Source organism: Panulirus ornatus, chromosome 57 (genome assembly GCF_036320965.1).
Source record: "Panulirus ornatus isolate Po-2019 chromosome 57, ASM3632096v1, whole genome shotgun sequence".
Lineage (NCBI taxonomy): Eukaryota > Metazoa > Arthropoda > Malacostraca > Decapoda > Palinuridae > Panulirus > Panulirus ornatus.
This window is the reverse complement of record NC_092280.1, coordinates 17,289,289-17,313,912: the sequence shown is the minus strand read 5'-3', so window position 1 is coordinate 17,313,912 and position 24,624 is coordinate 17,289,289. Positions and strand designations below refer to the sequence as shown.

The 24,624-nt window shown below is 38.9% G+C and overlaps 2 protein-coding genes across 2 annotated transcripts in view; one reads left to right on the top strand and one right to left on the bottom strand.

Moving 5' to 3' along the window:
• Positions 1-24,624, bottom strand: part of LOC139766186 (voltage-dependent T-type calcium channel subunit alpha-1G-like) — a 1,124,919-nt gene that overhangs the window by 80,826 nt on the left and 1,019,469 nt on the right. The gene's annotated exons all lie outside the window — the stretch shown is intronic.
• Positions 1-24,624, top strand: part of LOC139766200 (uncharacterized) — a 59,557-nt gene that overhangs the window by 8,088 nt on the left and 26,845 nt on the right. Inside the window, exons 3-4 of the mRNA XM_071694484.1 lie at positions 14,489-14,610; positions 19,277-19,447. Coding sequence (XP_071550585.1) covers positions 14,489-14,610; positions 19,277-19,447 — 293 coding nt within the window. The remainder of the gene's footprint in view (positions 1-14,488; positions 14,611-19,276; positions 19,448-24,624) is intronic.

Sequence of the window (24,624 nt, the reverse complement as noted above, 5' to 3'; positions counted from 1 at the left end):
AGAACTTTCGCCCCCTCCCCCACCCTATGATTCACTTCCGCTTCCATGATTCCATCCGCTGCCAAATCCACTCCCAGATATCTAAAACACTTTACTTCCTCCAGTTATTCTCCATTCAAACTTACCTCCCAGTTAACTTGTCCCTCAACCCTACTGTCCCTAATAACCTTGCTCTTGTTCACATTTACTCTCAACTTTCTTTTTTCACACACTTTACCAAACTCATTCACCAGCTTCTGCAGTTTCTCACCCAAATCATCCACCAGCGCTGTGTCATCAGTGAACAACAATTGACTCACTTCCCAAGCTCTCTCATCCACAACAGACTGCATCCTTGCCCCTCTTTCCAAAACTTGCATTCACCTACCTAAGAACCCCATCCATAAACAAATTAAACAACCATAGAGACATCACGCACCCCTGCCGCAAACCAACATTCAATGAAAACCAGTCACTTTCCTCTCTTCCTACATGTACACATGCCTTACATCCTTGATAAAAACTTTTCACTGCTTCTAACAACTTGCCTCCCACACCATATACTCTTAATACCTTCCACAGAGCATCTCTATCAACTCTTATCATATGCCTTCTCCAGATCCATAAATGCTACATACAAATCCATTTGCTTTTCTAAGTATTTCTCACTTACAGTCTTCAAAGCAAACACCTGAGCCACACATCCTCTACCACTTCTGAAACCACACTGCTCTTCTCCAGTCTGATGCTCTGTACATTCCTTCACCCTCTCAATCAATACCCTCCCATATGATTTCCCAGGAAAACTCAACAAACTTATACCCTTGTAATTTGAGCACTCACCTTTATCCCCTTTGCCTTTGTACAATGGCACTATGCAAGAATTCTGCCAATCCTCAGGTACCTCACCATGAGTCATACATACTTAAGATAACCTTACCAACCAGTCAACAATACAGTCACCCCCTTTCTTAATAAATTCCACTGCAATTCCATCCAAGCCTGCTGCCTTGCTGGCTTTCATTTTCTGCAAAGCTTTTACTGCCTCTTCTCTGTTTGCCAAATCATTCTCTTTAACACTTTCACTTTGCACACCACCTCGACCAAAACACCCTATATCTGCCACTCTTATCATCAAACACATTCAACAAACCTTCAAAATACTCGCTCCATCTCCTTCTTACGTCACCACTACTTGTTATCACCTCCCCATTAGCCCCCTCACTGATGTTCCCATTTGTTCCCTTGTCTTACGCTTTTTATTTACCTCCTTCCAAAGCATCTTTTTATTCTCCCGAAAATTTAATGATACTCTCTCACCCCAACTCTCATTTGCCCTCTTTTTCACATTTTGCACCTTTCTCTTGACCTCCTCCGTCTTTTTTTTTTTATACATCTCCCAGTCATTTCCATTATTTCCCTGCAAAAATCATCCAAATGCCTCTCTCTTCTCTTTCACTAATAATCCTATTTCTTCATCCCATCACTCACTACCCTTTCTAATTTGCCCACCTCCCACGCTTCTTATGCCACAAGCATCTTTTGCACAAGCCATCACTGCTTCCCTAAATACATCCCATTTTTCCCCCACTCCCCTTACGTCCTTTGTTCTCACCTTTTTCCATTCTTTACTCAGTCTCTCCTGGTACTTCCTTACACAAGTCTCCTTCCCAAGATCACTTACTCTCACCACTGTCTTCACCCCAACATTCTCTCTTCTTTTCTGAAAACCTCTACAAATCTTCGCCTTTGCCTCCACAAGATAATGATCAGACATTCCTCCAGTTGCACCTCTCATTACATTAACATCCAAAAGTCTCTCTTTCACATGCCTGTCAATTAACACATAATCCAATAATGCTCTCTGGCCATCTCTCCTACTTACATATACTTATGTATATCTCTCTTTTTAAACCAGATATTCCCAATCACCAGTCCTTTTTCAGCACATAAATCTACAAGCTCTTCTCCATTTCCATGTATAACACTGAACACCCCATGTACACCAGTTATTCCCTCAACTGCCACTTTACTCACCTTTGCATTGAAATCACCCATCACTATAACCCAGTCTCATGCATCAAAACTACTAGCATACTCACTCAGCTGCTCACAAAACACTTGCCTCTCATGATCTTTCTTCTCATGCCCAGGTGCGTATGCTCCAATGATCACCCATCTCACTCCATCCACTTACAGTTTTATCCATATCAATCTAGAGTTTACTTTCTTACACTCTATCACATACTCCAACCACTCCCGTTTCAGGAGTAGTGCTACTTCTTCCCTTGCTCTTGTCCTCTCACTAACCCCTGACTTTACTCCCAAGACATTTCCAAACCACTCTTCCCCTTTACCCTTGAGTTTCGTTTCACTCAGAACCAAAGCATCCAGGTTCTTTTCCTCAAACATACTACCTATCTCTCCTTTTTTCTCATCTTGGTTACATCCACACACATTTAGACACCCCAATCTAAGCCTTCGAGGAGGATGAGCACTCCCTGCGTGACTCCTTCTGTTTTCATTTTTAGAAAGTTAAAATACAAGGAGGGGAGGGTATCTAGCCCCCTAGTCCTGTCCCCTTTAGTCGCCTTCTACGACACGTGAGGAATGCGTGGGAAGTATTCTTTCTCCCCTATCCCCAGGTGGGAGTATGTGATAGAGTGTAAGAAAGTAAACTCTAGATTGATATAGGTAAAACTGAAAGTGGATGGAGAGAGATATGTTAATATACCTCATATTTTCCTTGTCAGGAAAGTAATTGCATGTTTGTTCCTGGCCTGTGTAAGGAAATGGGGCATATTGTGTTGCTACTTTCCATTACAGTGGTTCAGTGATAAGATTATATAATGAATATTTCACTGTTGGTGCTTTGCATCCTTTTTCCACTATGCCAACCACTAAAAAGATTGAAACTCATTTAGACTTCACTAGATGTGACTTTTATTTTAATGTATTTTTATAATTGGGGCTGGAAGCATTTATGATTGTCAGGATTTTACAGAGCTTCCTCTGCCAATGTTTTGACTCAAAAGAATTATGTAATTATCCACTAAATACCTTTACCTCTTTTTTTAGAGATGGCAAAGTCCAAAACTACAAGAAGCTCTTTAAATGGCTTATTGGGAAGCCCTGTATGTTCTCATCTACCTCAAAGAAGGCAAAATTCATATTCCCTTGCTTTAGTGAAAAGCACATGTCAATAAGACAGCAGCTGCCCATGGTGGTACTACTGTTCTGTCTGAGGAGTGTTGAATTGGTGCCCAGAGCCATCTTACACTCCCCATGTTAGGATTGCTGATTTTGCCGTGTCTCATCAAAATGGGACTACTGGGCTAGTCCTGCCATCATTTTACAAGCACCATACACCTATTGAAACCTTGCATTTTTTTCACATAAGTACTCTTGCCAACTCCTGTCTACTCAAACAATTCTAAGTATAATCATGACAGTTCAGCAGATCTGTGGCTACTAGTCCTCGGCATCATAGGGTGCTAAGAATCTCCGGGTTTCTGCCTGACTCTACTGCCAATGTGAAGGAGGGTTTTGACAGTAGTAGTGCTGGTTCCTCCCTCAGCCTTTCTCTCTCTGTTAGACCTTCCTCTTTTTCTATTCACTAGACCAACATTTGTGGTCTCTAGTAACCTCTCTTCTGTTGAACACCATCTTTCTAGTACCTCTCCATTTTACTTCTCCCTCTGACACAGTTGTCTGATGATGTTAATAGTCCTTTTTTTATATATCCAGCTATAACTTACAATCACAATTCTGGTTCAAAGGTGGTGTTTGTGCTTATTCCAGCATCAACTCAACTGTTGCACTCCTCAAATGACCTTGAGTCTCCAAACTTTGATGTTATGTGGCTCAAGGTCTGTCTCCAAACAACCACACTTTTCCTCTGTTTCACCTGTTTCTCTCCTAATTCGGCAAATTTTTGTGTTTCTTTGACTATCTAAACTCTTTCCATGAGACTTTCCATGAAGCCCTCACATTCTCCATTCTCAATGATTTAGAGCAAACCATCTCCCACTCTACCCATATTCCTGACTGATGTGACCACTCTCCAAATATTATGGATTTCTTTTTCATTTCTAGTTCATCCTACTATCTACAGTAAGTACATTTTCTCACCCCAACTGGTTCATCTGATCACGCTTTCATAAATGTATCTATTTTGATGTCACATCCCCTCCAGAATCCTCTTGTAAGGGTAGATACTGGTACCTCAACAAAGCTGACTGGAATGACTTGCATAACTTCTTTTCTGAATTTCCTTGGGTAAATTACTGTCCCTTCTGTGGTGATGCTTCTGTCTCCACCATACATTTAGCATAGATTATTCTTGCAGGTATGGAAGCATTTATCTCTGCTTCCTCCAAGCAACCTCTTCTACCAGTACATGATTCAGCCATTCCTGTTCTAAAGCCATTTAGGCAAGGGATCAGGCATATCGGGCTTGGAAAAACTCTTCTTCCTCTGACTCCTATTCATCTCTTATCACTGTCCATAATCACTGTAAGTACATTATCTGTCAGGCAAAATATTCCTTTATTCAAAGGAATTGCTATAACCTCTCCTTATCCTTCTGGTCTTTACAACTTTTATCACTTTACCTTTCCTTCACTTTTCCATTTTGACACTGCTGTAGCTGTCTCCCTTGTAGACAAAGGAAATCTCTTTGGTTCCTGTTTCTCTTCTAACTCCACCATGGATAACTCTAACATTCCTTCACCTTCTGATGCTCCTCTTACTAATGCTGTGTTTGCTACAGGTGCTGGATACATCTCATCCCTAAGAAGGGTGATTGTTCTGACCCCCCTAACTATCATCCTGTTGCTTTGACATCTTCCATTTCTAAATTCTTTGAATCCTTCCTCAACTTCCATATCCTTAGACATCTCAGATCTCACAATCTTCTATCAAATCACCAGTATGGCTTCTGTAAGGTGAGATCCGATGGTGATAGTCAATCCTATCTCACTAAACGCTGGTCGTCATCCCTGAAAGATTTTAGGGAGTCATATGTAGTTGCCCCTCACATATCCAAAACTTTTGACAGGGTGTGGCATCAGGGTTTCATCGTTCAGCTCCCCTCTTTTGACATCCCTCCCCCACTTTGCTCCTTGATATCTCCCTTCCTCTCCACCCAGTCTGTCTCTGTGGTTGTTGATGGATCAGCCTCCTCTCCTTCCCTTCACCATCACCAGCAGTGTCCCTCAAGGTTCTCTCCTGTCCCCTGCACTTTTTCTCCTTTTCTTCAAAGATTGCCTCTCTTCAGCAAATGATCAAGTGCACTCATATTCTGACAACTCAGCACTAGATTGACCTACTTCCTTCAGTTCCCCTCCTTCTTCTCTCGCTTTATCTCCACCACGTCTTGACGTAACTTCCTCAGTAAATTCAGACTTGGATAGGATATCTTAATGGGGTAGATGAAATCTAGTTAAATTCAATGCCTCCAAGATCCAGTTTCTACCCATCTCTCTATTGAATACTCCTTACAACTTATCTCTCCTTTAACGATTCTGTAAATCCACCTCTTGACTCGGTGAACATACTTGGTATTACTGTAACATACACTCTTTCTTAGAAACCCCACATTACAGGAATAGATAAGTCTTGCTCTAAGAAACTGGGTGTTCTTTTTAGATATTGAAACTTCTTTACTTCTGAACAGTTGCTCTGATTATACAAAAGATTGACTTGTCCTTGTATGGAGTACTGCTTTAACATCTTGGTGGTTCTAGTCCTGTATCCTTACATGACAGAATTGAGTCAAAAGCAGTCCACTGTCCTAGGCTAATTTCCAAACTTTACCCTCTTGCCCTGTGCTGCATTTAGGTTCATTTTCCGTCTTCTTTAGTTATTACTTTGGTTTTTGCTAATGAGAGCTAGCTGATTGTCTGCCTCACCACTGGCTAGACCATGCAATACTCAGCAGGCTGCTGTGTCACATCATCACTGTGTGACCATTGATATTTCAAGGGTAGGCCATTTTGATAACTGGTTCTTTCTCTACACTAAGAGACAGGTCGATCTACTTTCTCATGTCTTTTGAAATAACTGTAACCTGGCACATTTTGAAAGACAGGTTTTCACTTCCTCCAAAATTCATGAATACTCTCCCTCGTCTCTTGTTTTTCCCCTTTCATGATCCTCTTTGTATTTCAATTAAAATCTGGCCTTGTTGTAGACTTCTGTCTGTGACTGGAGCTTTCAACTTTGCATTCACAAAAGACAAGATACAAAAGCAGTTCCACTTCTGTGCAGTTTACTTTTGCCAGAAGTTGATGTCAGTATCTTGGAAATCAGACCTAGACAGAAAGAATTGAAATGTTATGTATTGCCTGGTATCATGAAATTTATCATTACTATATTTCTTTTCTTAACATGTCACCTTTGCAAAAATTTGGATTTTTTGTTTTCTCAGTCCAATACAAAGAGTCAACTTTTGATATGACCCTTAGATATTATCCAAATAAGTTCAGATCTGACATGAATATTCTCATGGTAATGTGTAGCTTGGCTGACTACAACCATGATTGAAATTCTATCCTTACTATTGTTGGACCCCCTTTGTCAATCCATATAGCACCCATGTATCTGCATATATGAAGTAACTTTCTTATATTCAGCAGATTGAATTGTACAGGTTAATGTGTCTGTTTCAGGTTGTTTTCCTGTGAACTGAAAGACACACGTTCATAATTTGATTGAACAAGATTTATTCATGTCCCAAGTGGTGCAGTTGCATTTTCTGGTCACGTGGTGTAAACAGAGTAACTTATCTTATTTAATTTAAAAATACGTTGTTAATGATGACATTAGTAAAGCTTTTTTAACTTCATTTTTTGCAAAAGTTGATTATTTCAAAAATAAAGAATTCTTTCTCTTCCACCCATATGACAGCTAGAAAATGGATGAGTGGATGCGGCCTCTCTTTGTCTTTTCCTGGTGTTACCTTGCTAATGCAGGAAGTTGTGTTGAAGTATGAAGAAAAAATAATCTGATTTGATTAGGGCTATGCATATTTTGTAAACAGACTTTTTTTTTTTTGCCGCTGTCTCCCGCGTTTGCAAGGTAGCGCAAGGAAACAGACGAAAGAAATGGCCCAACCCACCCCCATACACAATGTATGTACATACACGTCCACACACGCAAATATACATACCTATACATCTCAATGTACACATATATATACACACACAGACACATACTTATATACCCATGCACACAATTCACACTGTCTGCCTTTATTCATTCCCATCGCCACCTCGCCACACATGGAATACCATCCCCCTCCCCCCTCATGTGTGCGAGGTAGCACTAGGAAAAGACAACAAAGGCCCCATTCGTTCACACTCAGTCTCTAGCTGTCATGCAATAATGCCCGAAACCACAGCTCTCTTTCCACATCCAGGCCCCACACAACTTTCCATGGTTTACCCCAGACACTTCACCTGCCCTGATTCAATCCACTGACAGCACGTCAACCCTGGTATACCACATCGATCCAATTCACTCTATTCCTTGCCCTACTTTCACCCTCCTGCATGTTCAGGCCCCGATCACACAAAATCTTTTTCACTCCATCTTTCCACCTCCAGTTTGGTCTCCCACTTCTTATTCCCTCCACCTCTGACACATATATCCTCTTGGTCAATCTTTCCTCACTCATTCTCTCCATGTGCCCAAACCATTTCAAAACACCCTCTTCTGCTCTCTCAACCACACATCTCTCTTACCCTTACATTACTTACTCGATCAAACCACCCCACACCACACATTGTCCTCAAACATCTCATTTCCAGCACATCCACCCTCCGTGCACAACTCTATCCATAGCCCACGCCTCGCAACCACACAACATTGTTGGAACCACTATTCCTTCAAACATACCCATTTTAGCTTTCAGAGATAATGTTCTCGACTTCCACACATTCTTCAAGGCTCCCAGAATTTTCGCCCCCTCCCCCACCCTATGATTCACTTCCGCTTCCATGGTTCCATCCGCTGCCAGATCCACTCCCAGATATCTAAAACACTTTACCTCCTCCAGTTTTTCTCCATTCAAACTTACCTCCCAATTGACTTGACCCTCAACCCTACTGTACCTAATAACCTTGCTCTTATTCACATTTACTCTTAACTTTCTTCTTTCACACACTTTACCAAACTCTGTCACCAGCTTCTGCAGTTTCTCACATGAATCAGCCACCAGCGCTGTATCATCTGACTCACAACTGACTCACATCCCAAGCTCTCTCATCCACAACAGACTTCATAAACAGACTTATTGTATAGAATTCCCTTAGGTTAGTATCCACTTTATGTGTGTAAAGGGCAATTTGAAGATAGGGAACTAAAGATATCAGATAATCAAGTCCATTAAGATTATCAAGAAATCCGTTAAAAGGAAAGCCATTACTGCATCATATAATGGTCCTCCAAATGTAACCCTTTCACTGATTTATGGTTTACCTTTTCCTCTTATCCTCTGCCAAGTCAGGATTACACCCATATATGTCTTTTCTCCCATATCCCCTTTTTGTGTAACAGAGCAAGCAGTGAAAACCACAACAGCAGCCCGACTACTTTTGAGGTGCAATTCGTTATATTTGACAAGATATCATTGACTAGCCACATGGTTCTGGGCATAGGTGTGACAAAAGCCATTGACAGTACCTTCAGAATAAAGGGAGATACATGAACAAAGATCAGCTTTGAAAGTTATTTTATGACACTGCCCTAAGGATAGCCCACAGTCCTTGTTAATAGTATGCCTATTGTCTTACTGTATTAAAATCTCTGCACACAGTGGGTCCCCTTATTCCCTAGTCACCAGCAAGTTTAGCAAGCATGCACATATTTCTATTCAACAGTATTAGGAGCCATACTGCTTTCTCATATTTCAAGTCTTTTCTTTTTCATATAGATTATCCTACTCTGAACTTGCTGATATGTCTGTAATGTTATTCTTTTCTACCATTTTTCTGTAGATACCAATTTTTAGTGTAGGGAGGGAATTCTACACTTACAAGGCTTCATCTTTTGAAGTTTCTTTACTGTTATAAAGCTTTTTAAACTTGTATAAACTTTATGCATTCACAGCTTGATCCCCAAGTTTATTCCATGTATTCAGACCTTGTTATTAAAATGGTTCTTCATTACACATTTTCGATGTATATCTTGCTTGCTTTCTTGCTGTGAATTTTATTGGCTCATCCTTTGCATTTTTTCAAAGAACTGTTCTTTGTTGATATTGTCCAATTGGTTTAGAAACTTGAGGTTGTGATCATGTACCTTAGTTGTTCTTTCTTTCATGGTTGGCAAATTTATAGCCTTTAACTTCTTTTAACTCAGATCGCTTAACCCACTCACTGCAATGTGTTGTGACAGCAACACTTGAAATGTCTTTTGTTAATTGTGGGATGCAGCTGTTGTACACCCTCTTAAATCTCATGCCTGAGGTGCTGGTGGACAGAAAAATGGAGACAGTATTAAGATTCAACATGTGAAACTGATGCCATTATAGAAAAAACTGTTTTTGAGTAGGTGGGTCAGTAGCCATCAAAATGTCAGAGTAGTGAGTATGATATTCACTCTCTGCTGGGCTATTTATAGCCTGGGGCATAGATACTGTAAGAACTGTTGATATTCTGGATGCAATAGATTCTGATGACCTTAGCAAAATAGAAAATGAAGAAGAAACAGAAAAAAGTCAACTGATGAGTGACAAAAACAGACAAGGGATTATCACCAGCTAGCACTGGCTGTCCATGTAATATGTACCCACATAGTTTGTATTTGACTCCTCACATTCAAGCTTTTGATGCAGGTAGTGGATGTGATAGTAGATCTTTATCATGAATATCAGAAAGAAACACAGCCAGCAACTTCCCCTTGTAGCAGATTGGATTTGGACTGAAACAAGCTGAGACAAAGTTTATCTCTTTCTTTGTGCAATCATGTTGATAGCTTAGCGGGAAGAAAAACAGGATCAATGACTACTGGACAGTTGATGAAGTATTTGAGTAGATGATGAATATGAAACTGATGCCTTTTGATTGCTTCCTGCAGTTTCTATGCTTGTTGCATTTTCCAGTTAACACATAAGTAGATGAAGATGATAAGTTGAGAAAAATAAGACTTGTTATGGATGACATATTAGGAAGAAAAAATAAGCTTATGCTTTTTCAGAAATTGGGTATTGATAAAAATCTGATGTGGCAAAGTAGGATTCATTGCAGACGGTACATCCCTTCTAAAGGGCATCACTTTTATGTGATTTTTTTAATACTGTGTAACTATTATAGTGTCTATGTGTCTGATTTCATCATTTATACAGGAAAATGGTACATTTTAGATTTCCATTTGCTTGACGTGTTTATTTTGATTAGTTTTTACTAGTATAAATTGGAAACAAGAAAAAGTCTGGCACTGTGAAACTTCAGTAAGAAAAGTTCTCACCAGATGATCAAAAGATCTCATTGTGGGAGAAATCACATCAGTGGGCAAGTTGATGCACACCCCTTATGACTAGTGGAAAGACATTTCATTGAACTTCTCATGCCATGAAGGATGAGATGTCATATCTGTACTTGTAGCAATTTTAGGCCAAAGAAGAGAAAACAGTAAGTAGTAGTTGGTAGGCAGCCAATGACTAGGGAGGTATATTACCAGTACTACCCACTTGATTATCAGGAGGGTTAGTGACATCTGCTTAGTAAGATGGCACTTCAGTAGTTGTCATGTTGCACTCCTCTGACCCAGGTAGCTGTCTTTTCTTTCTGTCTCACTAACATGTGGACTGCTGGCATTCTGTCCAAAAACATACAATCTCTCCTTAACTCACACAGCTCATTCTTTATGACTGTAGATTTTCCTGTGGTGAGCATCATGCACTCACCCTGCCATCTGGCAAAATGGTAGGAGCAGTAGGTAGGAACATTTAGACAAGAGCATAAAGTAGAAATATGAGGTAGAAGTAGTTGGTAGGAGCAGCAGATAAAAGTAATCAGAAGGAACATTAGGTAGGGGCCTCAGCAAACACTGCGCTAGAGTTGCCCTCTGCCAGTGGCCTGTTAAGTGTGAGGCATCAAAAGCTAAGAAGCAGAACTGAAGTTCACAAGTAATGGAAACTTTATTGCTGTGGCCACCCCTTTGAGGAAGTTCCAGTTCCAGAGATATAGATAGATTCATAGAAGGGAAAACAAAGAACCTCATTTAAGTGTCGGCAGTATGAAGTGCCTTTTTGTGTGCATCCTTGCTTTGAAGTTTATCGCTTGCTGAAGTACTTTTGAAAATGTAGATAAAGGCACAGTTGACAGTTTATGTATTGGAATGTGAGGATGTGTATAGACAAATACTGGTACATATGCAATATATCCAAAGAGTGCATATAGTAGAAAATGAATACTGTAAGGTGCAAACATTATCTATATATAATGGCTTTAGTTGTTTGCAGATTATAAATTTACATTGTCAAAAAATTAAATGTGTACGTATGTATGTAAAAAAAAAAATTGAACTCAAACCGAGACTTAGAAGAAGAAATAAAACTCCTGGAGTTGCTGGACACAAAAAATACTGTTTTTACACATCAATCATAGCTTTTTTCTTTATTTTTCCTTGAACATCTACTATTTCTCAGTAGAGTCATTCATTCTGTATGATACAAAAATGCTAGCCAGATAACTTATACATAAGTAAAGTAAATAAAAAAAGAATTGGTGTGATATAACTTTCCCAGAAAGATTCCTGCATAATTTGAATGCATATCACGGAAAGTCTCAAAAGGACACTCATGTATCTGATGGTGCTCAGGGAGTTTTCCCTGATACAGGTGCACACTTCAACACTTTCACAAGAATGTCAAGAGAGCTGCTGAAACTTGTTATATTTCTCATACTCAGGGATAAGTATACTACCAATTTCCAAATTCATAATATGAAATATTATATTGTTCTTTGATTTATTAAAATCTCACCACATATGTGTCTGTCATATATCTGAAGTAGGTTCCAGGGAATAGATTAACAATATGTATTCTCAGATCCTGCCTTCCTCAACATATGTGATATTAACTTAATGTATACCCACAGTAGTGATACAAGAGTCACATAGCAACTACCCTTCCAACCCAGTCATAAATTCTACCCCGCCAGATTTAGACCTGTCTGCACTTCCAAGTCATATATTGATAACAATTTCTCATCTATGTTCTCAACACCATTTATCCCCACAACCCTACCAACAAAGATTCAGCTTATCAGAGGACCCATCAAGCTCAAGATGAAATTTTTACATTGAAAACACAAAACACTTATTAACTGATCGTCACTCACATTACACACAAACACAAAAGCACCACATTTTCTGATCTGTGCACCTTCCTGATGAGCATAGCCAACTTTCTGTGTCCATCAGGAGCTCCTCAGAAGAGGTTTCTTGAGCAGGAAAGTAAGAATTAAATGGGTAGATTAATCTATACCATAAGATGAATAAACTTGTTTTAATACAGTTGTGGAAAACTTTTTGCTTAAGGAATATAATCCTCTAAGTTCTGTCAAGATTGAAAGATTTTCTTGATTTCACAGAGAACTGTAAAGAATGATTTTTCATTCTTCAAAGCAAGGTAAATTCCAGATTGGATATTGAAACTGGTTTTCTTTTTTACAACCAAGGCTGTCTACCAGATCCCATGATATGAGGATAGTTGCTTCTACTTTGGCTTTTTTAAGGAACCTCTTGTTGGTATAAATTAGCAAAAGGGGTCTCTCGCATTCAACAAACACCTTTGCACAGTGATTCCTCGGTTCAAGTATGGTTGATTTTCCGTGTATGACTATTAGTATACCACATGGTCTAGAATGGATGTCAGTATTCATTAAGGATACATTCTTTCATCAGTTTTCTTATATTTTTTGAATGTTTCTTTCTTCATGTGAGTATTCTGTAAGATGTTCATGGGTTTTGTCTATGAGTGAGAAATGTAGGTTTTGAAGTATAGAAAAAGTGTTTCTCTACTGCAACCAGTTCCCTTTGAAATTTTTTTTGTTTTCCCTTTCCTTTATTGCCTCCTTTCCTTTTCAAAAACACATATCTTGATTCCAGGCAATACTAGATCAGAGGCTTGGTCACTAGCAGTCAGTGATTGAATTCTGGTTAAAGGCAACTAGGACCTACCTCATGTCCATGCCATTACAGGTCATGGAGTCCTGTAATTAATCAGCTGATGGCCTTGTATTTCATGAAATAGTTGAGGGGGTTGAATCTTCAAGAATACACCTCATTATGAGGAGGGGGAAGTAAGACAGTATGTTAACTCTCCTTCAACCAAGGGTTATTCTTCTCAATCTTAGGGATCTGCCTATGTTAAAGAAATGGATTTTCAATCTTCAAGACCTAAATTTTCACTTGAGGATAGAATGACAGAATAGGATACCCATGCATTGCATAAACTAGAATTACAAACTGCAGATTAGGATCTCAATAATTATGCATCTAAGAAAAATAGAATTTTTGTCTCAAAGGTTGTTTCCATTAAAAGCGTAATGATTGCCATAAAGATATTTTAAGTAATTACCTATTTATGATTACCTATTTGTGTGTGTGCTTGTGTGTGTTTTGACATGTTTGAGTCAAAAATGTGCAACTCAGTATGTTTAATGTATGGTTTGATAAAGAAGGATAATGTTCCCTAATGCACACTAACAAGTACAAGAAAGTTGTTTTGATGGAGAGACTTTATGCAGTGAATTTTTATGTTGGAAAACCAATGATTTGCATTTTGACTTTCAAGTGCCTGACCAGTTTTATGTGAGTAATGGGATTATTCATAGCACAAGGAGGTTGGCAGCCAAAGTGCCAGATCGCAATTGATCTTATAGCCAGTGGTTGTTACTGCTAATTTTCATTAGTTCTTTCAGTAACAGTTGGGCAGTTGCTTGATAGGGAAGTGTAATGTTCTCATGATATGCACCCTCAAAGCACAAAAAGAAAATAATTTCATTGGAACTGCTTCATCTTATAAATGCATTCTCTAAAGTTATGTCAATGGTGTAGATGATATTGAGAGTATCATTAGAATAGCATTAACAGTGTAAGAACTATTAGGAGTTGTTGTGAATGGTATGTTCAAAGTAGAAACAGCTACGTCTTAGTATCTGTAAAGTTAAAGGCATTACAGGTTCTGTTTAGTAACATGATAAGAATGCTGTTGCATGAGCAAAGTTATTTGTATCTTTGCAAAGCAAGGGATTGTATAGAATTATTTTGACATCTTACAGGAAATGCATCATTCATTTTCAGATGTAGAAGAGCAAATGGATTAGAAGAGAATGTAGAGAGAGAAATAAGAAAGTTTCTGTGACTGCTTATTTCTGTATCTCATAATCTGTTAGTTATTACTATATATGAGCACAGATGACTGAGTTTACTTTTTATGTCATAACTGTCGTGGTGGCAATTGAGGCTTCATTGCAGTGTTGAGAAATTTCCTTTCCAGAATGTGATGATGAGCACCCTTGTCAGGGCCTTGGTGAGCATGCCCACTTCAAAAATTTTGGCATGGCTTTTCTTACGTTGTTTCGGGTAGCTACTGGTGATAACTGGAATGGTATTATGAAGGTAAGGCCTAGCACATCATTAATAGCCATTCAGAGAGTGCCAGTTGGTTATGAATTGCATTCTAAACTTTAAGCCATCAGATTTCCAAAAGATCAGTTGCTTCCAACATCTATAGTAGCACTATATAGTTTTTTCATGTAATGCATAGAACTGGAGTAAAAAAGTAGAATTAACATAATGGAGAAGCTTATTATATGGTCTTTTTTTCATTTTGTTATTTTTGGTAATTAATGATGGAGGTTAAAGACAGTATTCATTTCCAGGATTGTTTTGTCCCATGTGCTTTTGAGAGAATTCCATGATACCTGCTGGTTAAAATTTTCTAAACTCTGCCTTCTGGTGAGGATAAAGTCTTCTACCCTTCACTAATCCCACATTCAGTGGTTTTGGCTGAGGTAGCAAGCAGGTCTACCCCCTGTCAACCCCCAATAGGCAATAACATCATCATCCCACTGGCTGTTCTGGCCATCTTACATAATTTTCTGATCCCAGGAATGAGACATTTTCTTTCTTGGTCTTCTTTGTCTTTATATCCATGGACAGATACCCTTTGATTTGCTCAGGGTGTGGTAAACAGTAAAGAAAATCCACACATCCCACACCACCCTGACCCCCATTCATGAAATACCTTTCACATTAGAGCCAAACCAATAAAAAAACCTTCCTTAAAGAATACACGAACATTCTGTTGAAGCACTGCTTGAAAATTAGCTTCAAACCAACCACATCCATGAAAGGAAAACAATAAAAACCTACATAAGAGTCATCCCAAAACAATGGCTGGTGCACCTTTCATTCCCATTACTGCTTGCAGTGCTGTTAGAACTTTAAAGGACCTCCATACAACTTGTTAGACTTACACACAAAACAGTTTTGTGCAGTTGCATTCCAATAAGTCACAGATATCTTCAACAATTCATGGCTATTCAACAAAATCCCAAGGATTTGGAAACCTGCCATCATTGTGCTGTACCCTTCTTGAAACCCTCTAAACTACCCAACTACTCCTCTGTGGTATCACTACTCTCTTCAGTATCCAAACTGCTCGAAAACTCATCCCCAACAGAATTAAGCCAAGCATCCCACTCTAACCTGCACAGCATGGTTTTAGACCCAATTACCTCACTACAAAACCACACATGGACTTAATACAACACATCCTGGGTGGTTTGAATCAACCCTCCTCCCTCCCTCCCTCCCTACCTACCTACCTCCTTCACAGTAAGAGTGGTATTAGATATTAACAGCATTCAGCATCATCCTCTAACACATTCTTACACAGAGGATACTTGAGAGCACCCTTCACAACAATTACATAGCTGGCTGCTAAGCCAGAGTCACTCACAAAGGTTTTACCTCATAGATCTTCAAACTACAGTGAAGTTCTTAAGAAGCATTTCTTTCTCCAACTTTCTTCAATTTCTTTCTACTTGAGCTTCCATCACTTCCAGTATACCACAGTATGAAAGTCCTTTCCAATGCAGATGATCTCACAAACTCTTATAACCATTTGCCCATCCTCATATTCCACCTGACCCACCCAGCCTTGGCTTAGTGTGGGTTAATAAGAAAACTTTTCATTGGATGGTGAGCCATTTTATGTACGTTGGTAGGTAAAAAAAAGTATTGTATGAGATAACTGAGAGGGCTTTAGATAAGCAGGCAGATGCATGCATAACATATTTGGCTTTTAGGTTGAATTTAGAATAGGTCAGCAAGAGCTGTACATGAAATGGAGGAAGCTTTGAGCAAATGAGAAGGACATTGTGGAAGTTGATTGGTAAAGCTATGTGTGTGTGTTGGTACAGTTTGCAGCAAAATGCCACTTTCTTCACATATTAGAAATAAACACTGAAAATAGCTCCACTTCAGAGGTATCATCACTCTTTCTAGGACAGTAACCTATTTTTCTTATTCATTCCTTTTATCACTATGGTTAAAAAAAGCTCTGCACATCAATATGCAGCTCTAAGAGCTACATTACTTAAAGTATCAAACTGGACAAAGGATTTTACAAAAATCGCACAAAGAAGGCAAAAGCATTTCTAATAGAGTGGATCAACCTTGAACTTCCAGTAGTGGTATTCACCAGATTCAACCGCTGTAGCAGATGTATGGTTCTGCTACTTTTTATGCATAAATGGTCTTGAGGGAAGTGAAATGTGTTTCACAATCAGTGTCAGTTTTCTTTCAGCCATGAATCAGTCATTTAAGATGACAGTGATAGGATATCAGTTGCAGTCTTGTTTAAGGATCTTCCAGAACTAATTCCTCACTCTTGCCCTTTAACTGAAGTTTGATAGTTTTGAACCATACTCAGAATCATAGATCAAAAAGAATATCAAGTGTTGGATATTATAAAGTGGGGACTATGTCACTGTGCAATCACATGTAGGTCAGAAGTCTATTCAGGGTAATTGGATACCATTTGTAGGGAGAGGTAGGAGTATCATAACCAGGTGATGTTTTTAGGGCTAAGATTAAGGTAGCCTTTGGGAGACTTAGTTGGCTTGCTGATTTCTGGAAGGACATGCTGCCATCATAAATTACTTTACAGTTTTGAACATAGTTTCTTTGTACTTTCATAGAATAATCATGCTATTTTTGAGGTAAGACATGTATATTTTGAACCCTGAAATGTCCATTGTGGGATTTGAGGTATGTACCTCAAGGGTCAATCCCCCAACCCCCCCATTTATCATAGGCCTGTATTTTGCCTTGCCGACCACAGATCTACCAACCATGGGTTCTTCCAAGGACTAATGTAATCATTAGTTCATGCATTAGGTAAGAAGGAAATGTAGTGAAGACAGTTGTTTGAAAAAAAAATTTAGAAAATACAATTTATCAGTTACTGAGTAGAAATGAAGGTTTTGAATTGAACACTTAATCACTCGCCTTTCAGTGAATGTGTCGGCTATTTTTTTCTGTAATTTTCTTAATTTGTAATTCATTTAAGTGCTTGAATTAATAAAGAGGATATGAAAGGGAATTGTGCAGAAAATTTTTGTAATAAATGCAAGTTACTTTATTATTCACCACATGCAAGATGAATCTTTTGAAGAGTGCAGTGCTCAGGACTCCAAGAAAGGTTAGATAGGTTTTTCCTGTGCTCTATTTTGATATGTAGATGATTTTTAGTTCAGGCCTTAGGTAAGACCCTACTGAAAAAAATTGTATAGAAAATTATATATAGAATTCAGTTTACTGAACTGTCAGTCACTTTGTCTGTTAATGCATCACCAATTATTGCATCATTTTTCTTAATAAGTAATGTATTTTTAGTGCATGAGTAAGTCAAGAACCAAGTGAAGAGAATTATGTTAAAAAACATTCAAATACAAAAATTTTTCCATATCATCCACTGAATATAAGATGAATCTTTTGACCAGTAAAGAAAGCTATTGGGTCCATGAAAAAGGCAAGGTAAAGCTTTTTCTTTATTTTTTCTGAATATGTGGATAGTTTTTAGTTCATACATCAGGTAAGAACCTATTGAAGAAACCTGTCAAAAAAGTATATAGGAAATACAAAAAATACAATATACCATATCATTTACCAAGCAAAATATCAGTGTTTTGAACTAAATGATTAACCACTTGCCTCTCTTTCAATGCCCAACTTGTTCTCATTATTTTTTGAATATGTAATTCATCTCTAATATATTAATTAGTCAAGAACTTACTAAAGAAAATTGTGTGAATTATCATATGGAGAAAATACAGTATACTATATCATTTATCATGTTTGAGATGAGTGTTTTGAAGAAAATAACAGATACACCTGAACCACACCAAAGGTCATCCATTTTACTTTCACCTTTTCCTCCATCTTGATGGGTGCACTTGTTGTAGGGATACTTGTTGAATACTGAGGCCTTAGAATTCAGCTGAGGCCTAGTTGTGACTGGAATACATAGGCGTAAGTGCAGAATTATCCAAGTTGCAAATGATATGTCTTTATACTGTAGGTGCCCATCATTGAAGGAGATTAACAAAAGAGGTCGTTGTCATTTTTCAAACACCTTCTCCATGCACTACCTTCTAGATGCTGGGAAGTAACCTGGCATGGCATTGGACTTGCCATGCACAAAGCAGATGGTCACACATGTGCCACAGGACAACTTGTAAGGTTATCATCTTGAATAAGAGTTTTTCTCCAACTCTCTTTATTCATGTTGGTATACTATCAAAGCTTGTGGAACAGACCACCAACTCTGGAGAGAAAAGTTAATTTTGTGAAGTTACAAACTGTTTCTTTCCATGACACTGTCCCATGAGCAAATTTTATTATTTCTTTCTCTTGCCTATTGTTTTCTTCTTTTTGAAAAACCTTTCACTTAGTGATGGTGACCACTGCTGGGGTGACATCCATATCCCAAGAATAATGAGGTGGCCAGCAGATGGCCAGCATGACGATGAAGTTATTGGCAAGTGGGGATTGCTGACTGGCAAAAGGCAGACCTACCAGGTGAAGAGCAAAAGATTAGAGGCCTCAACCTAACAAGAAGGCAATGTTGAGAGGGTTCTAACCCCTAGTGATCATGGAATTCTCTTAAACTTAAGGTATATCACTGTGGAGAGAAGCAGTTTTTCATTCTTCAAAACTTACTCTTTTCATGTGATTTGTTTTCTATTATGGATATGAGAATCATCTTCTCCATCAGGACACACTGCGGGATAAATGTGATGACTCTCCAGACTGTGTTAAGAACTGCTGCCTTTACCCTTTTGTGGCCCCAATCTTCTTTGTGGTGTTCGTGCTGATGGCACAGTTCGTGTTAGTGAACGTTGTGGTGGCTGTTCTCATGAAACATCTGGAGGAGAGTCACAAACTGGTATGTACAAATCCATTCACCATAGCCCTAACAGCAGCAGCCTTTCACAGTATTTGGATGGGGGTTCCATGAGTGTTGAACTCCCTTCCCATACTATACAAATAAGTAATTGCAGTGGCATATTTAAGGCCAAAGGCCTGTTCATTTACTTTGAAGATTCCCACTTTCTGTATGTATATTTATTTCATACTTTTTCCATAAAGAAAGCCCCTTGTTACTCAGAAATCTTTAAGAGAAAACATGTACTTACCTAAAAAGTTTGAAGGGCCTTAAATTGATTATTAAAAGAAATAGCCATGATATTCATAGACCCCTCAGAATTCATGTAAGGGCTCATAGATCATCAGTACTTGCCTCGAATGCCTTCCATTAAATCTGCCTCTATTTCACACGGAAAATAGGAATTTCATGTGATAGTGGAACTGTAATCTTTGTCATAATGATTTCATATCTCATAAGAAATCTTTCATAGTATAATCGTCTTGTCATTATTATAACATGGATGATAAATTTGCTATGCATGTGCAGTATGAATCCAGATGAAATTTGTATGCTAGGCTGCTATTTTTTTTTTTTTTTTTTTTTTTGCATGGAAGTTCCTGACGAAATGTAATTATATGCAGGATGTTAGATTCGTTTTTCCCTGATGTCCCCTTGTCACTAGTAAAGCATATGGCTTATTTGGTTAAAGCACACCAGATTTGTATTATGTTGTTTAAAAACGGAAATATGTGGCTTTCATTACATCGTTACCAAAAATTTTTGAGTGACATGGACAAGTACCCATTTGTATGCAGTTGGATGAACTGAGGTACACCTTACATTATACACCTTTTCCTCTATGCATGGGTCCAGAATGCACAGTTTCACACCTGAATGTTTTATTTTCTTGACATTAGTTTCAAGAACTGTGGGACTGGTTTCATTCATTTGCAGTTAGTACTCGCTCAGTTGAGTGGGTGAACAAGATGATAGTGGGTAAGGTGAGCATGGACTAGGATACATGGACTTTGCTCCCCTAGCCTATCCACAACCATAGAGTGGAAGAAACATATCCCAAAGTGATGCTAGTCTTGATTATGGGTTTCTTACTTATAACTTCCCTTTAACCCTTTCAGTGCTACTGACCCCAGTCATGGCAACTGTATTTGGGTGCTTTTGCCCTTGATCAAGGCAACGTATACTCCCACCACGAGTTGAATTCCATGCACACTACAGGTTCTGTTGACTGGCCATAAATGGCAACCTATACAAAGGGAGTCAATGTAGCTGCTTAAGGACACGGTAACCTGCTAATGATCACAGTGGGTTGTTGCAAACTTTTTTAAGGAACTTACTGTGCCTCAAGTACTTACTTCCACTTGTAGCACTCACCACTGTGCTCATGCCATGCCTCCATTATGACCATGCTGTTGTACCTGGGATTGGCCAATCTGTTAGATATGGTTTGCCATGACTAGGAACACTTAACTCTTAATTCACAAGAAAAGTTAATGGTTTTTTGTAGTCTTTTGTGCACCTAATCATAGAAGTAAAAGGTTTAAGTTTTAATTCCCAAGAAAGAATATAAAGAAAATGATCACTTCTAAATTTTGTATCCCCTTTTTCATTAAAAAAGAAAAATCACCCTTTTGTGCTCTGGGATAGACAAAAAATCAATATGGCAACAAAGGGGAACCTCCCCCCCAAAAAATCTTATCAAGATTTATGCCAATTGTTTTTATTTTTATACCTTGATTAATGTTTGAATTTTACACAGTTTCAACTATACTGCCAAGGATTACAACATAAGAGTCAAAGCATGGTCTTAAGATGTGTTGTATTGTCCCTGAATTGAATTAATTCCAAATAAGGAAACTGGTAATATGGCTCAGGCATATTAAGAAATGAAAAATTATATTCTCAGCGGCTAATTCAAGCTTATGATAGCAGTTTGTGGAAACTTTAAAATAGTTGTTTTTCATATTGGAATGTTATTTTCATGATTTCTTATAGGGTGGTGAGAGTAAGTGAGCTTGGGAAGGAGACTTGTGTGAGGAAGTACCAGGAGAGACTGAGTACAGAGTGGAAAAAGGTGAGAACAAAGGAGATAAGGGGAATGGGGGAGGAATGGGATGCATTTAGGGAAGCAGTGATGGCTTGCGCAAAAGATGCTTGTGGTATGAGAAGCGTGGGAGGTTGGTTGATTAGAAAGGGTAGTGAGTGGTGGGATGAAGAAGTAAGATTATTAGTGAAAGAGAAGAGAGAGGCATTTGGACGATTTTTGCAGGGAAAAAATGCAAATGACTGGGAGATGTATAAAAGAAAGAGACAGGAGGTCAAGAGAAAGGTGCAAGAGATGAAAAAGAGAACAAATGAGAGTTGGGGTGAGAGAGTATCATTAAATTTTAGGGAGAGTAAAAAAATGTTCTGGAAGGAGGTAAATAAAGTGCGTAAGACATGGGAGCAAATGGGAACTTCAGTGAAGGGGGCTAATGGGGAGGTGATAACAAGTAGTGGTGATGTGAGAAGAAGATGGAGTGAGTATTTTGAAGGTTTGTTGAATGTGTTTGATGATAGAGTGGCAGATATACGGTGTTTTGGTCGAGGTGGTGTGCAAAGTGAGAGGGTTAGGGAAAATGATTTGGTAAACAGAGAAGAGGTAGTAAAAGCTTTGTGGAAGATGAAAGCCAGCAAGGCGGCAGGTTTGGATGGTATTGCAGTGGAATTTATTAAAAAAGGGGGTGACTGTATTGTTGACTGGTTGGTAAGGTTATTTAATGTATGTATGATTCATGGTGAGGTGCCTGAGGATTGGCAGAATGCTTGCATAGTGCCATTGTTTAAAGGCAAAGGGGATAAGAGTGAGTGCTCAAATTACAGAGGTATAAGTTTGTTGAGTATTCCTGGTAAATTATATGGGAGGGTATTGATTGAGAGGGTGAAGGCATGTACAGAGCATCAGATTGGGGAAGAGCAGTGTGGTTTCAGAAGTGGTAGAGGATGTGTGGATCAGGTGTTTGCTTTGAAGAATGTATGTGAGAAATACTTAGAAAAGCAAATGGATTAGTATGTAGAATTTATGGATCTGGAGAAGGCATATGATAGAGTTGATAGAGATGCTCTGTGGAAGGTACTAAGAATATATGGTGTGGGAGGCAAGTTGTTAGAAGCAGTGAAAAGTTTTTATCGAGGATATAAGGTATGTGTACGTGTAGGAAGAGAGGAAAGTGATTAGTTCTCAGTGAATGTAGGTTTGCGGCAGGGGTGTGTGATGTCTCCATGGTTGTTTAATTTGTTTATGGATGGGGTTGATAGGGAGGTGAATGCAAGAGTTTTGGAAAGAGGGGGAAGTATGCAGTCTGTTGGGGATGAGAGAGCTTGGGAAGCGAGTCAATTGTTGTTTGCTGATGATACAGCGCTGGTGGCTGATTCATGTGAGAAACTGCAGAAGCTGGTGACTGAGTTTGGTAAAGTGTGTGAAAGAAGGAAGTTAAGAGTAAATGAGAATAAGAGCAAGGTTATTAGGTACAGTAGGGTTGAGGGTCAAGTTAATTGGGAGGTAAGTTTGAATGGAGAAAAACTGGAGGAAGTAAAGTGGTTTAGATATCTGGGAGTGGATCTGGCAGCAGATGGAACCATGGAAGCGGAAGTGAATCATAGGGTGGGGGAGGGGGCGAAAATCCTGGGAGCCTTGAAGAATGTGTGGAAGTCGAGAACATTATCTCCTAAAGCAAAAATGGGTATGTTTGAAGGAATAGTGGTTCCAACAATGTTGTATGGTTGTGAGGTGTGGGCTATGGATAGAGTTGTGTGCAGGAGGGTGGATGTGCTGGAAATGAGATGTTTGAGGACAATATGTGGTGTGAGGTGGATTGATCGAGTAAGTAATAATAGGGTATGAGAGATGTGTGGAAATAAAAAGAGCGTGGTTGAGAGAGCAGAAGAGGGTGTTTTGAAATGGTTTGGGCACATGGAGAGAATGAGTGAGGAAAGATTGACCAAGAGGATATATGTGTTGGAGGTGGAGAGAATGAGAAGTGGGAGACCAAATTGGAGGTGGAAAGATGGAGTGAAAAAGATTTTGAGTGATCGGGGCCTGAACATGCAGGAGGGTGAAAGGCGGGCAAGGAATAGAGTGAATTGGATCGATGTGGTATACCGGGGTCGACGTGCTGTCAATGGATTGAACCAGGGAATGGGAAGCGTCTGGGGTAAACAATGGAAAGTTCTGTGGGGCTTGGATGCTGAAAGGGAGCTGTGGTTTCGGGCATTATTGCATGACAGCTAGAGACTGAGTGTGAACGAATGAGGCCTTTGTTGTCTTTTCCTAGCACTACCTCACACACATGAGGGGGGAGGGTGATGTTGTTCCATGTGTGGCAATGGGAATGAATAGAGGCAGACAGTGTGAATTTTGTGCATGTGTATATATGTATATGTCTGTGTGTGTATATATATGTGTACATTGAGATGTATGGGTATGTATATTTGCGTGTGTGGACGGTATGTATATACATGTGTATGGAGGTGGGTTGGGCCATTTCTTTCGTCTGTGTCCTTGCGCTACCTCACAAACGTGGGAGACAGCGACAAAGCAAAATAAAATAAATATAAATATATATTAATATAATCATTTACATATTAAAAAGAAAAACACATTTTATCAATCTTGAAATTTCCAAATTTTTAGGGTAGGGAAGAACTTTTCTTTTTAAGTGTTAAATGGAAAAGCACACTCAGTCTTCACATATGGTGCTGTTCTGATGTGTATTGCCATCCTTGAAATAGATATCTTAGAAAAGGATATCCTGATAGGTTCATTATTCTTCTTTATGATGCAGATGTTAATATCTTAATGCCGTAGCAATGAGAAACTGTTAAAACACTAGACTCATGCCTAAGTTTATTCATTATCTTGAACAGGCTCACTCATACTAGGAGTACTTGCTGGTTGCATAGGCATAGTGGTGTTTGGTTCAAGTGGGCAGAGGACTGGAAATATATGAGTGGCAAATTATGATTCCTTACTCTTTGAATGCTAGCAAAGATCTGATGCAGTGGATAGCATGGCATAAGCAGTGTCAGCACCTTGTGGTGCATGGACGTGCAATTTACTGCAGCAGCTCATGTTGAAAAGAATGAGAGTAATTTAGGTACCTGCATTGTATTGAAATCATAATACCAAACTGTGCCAT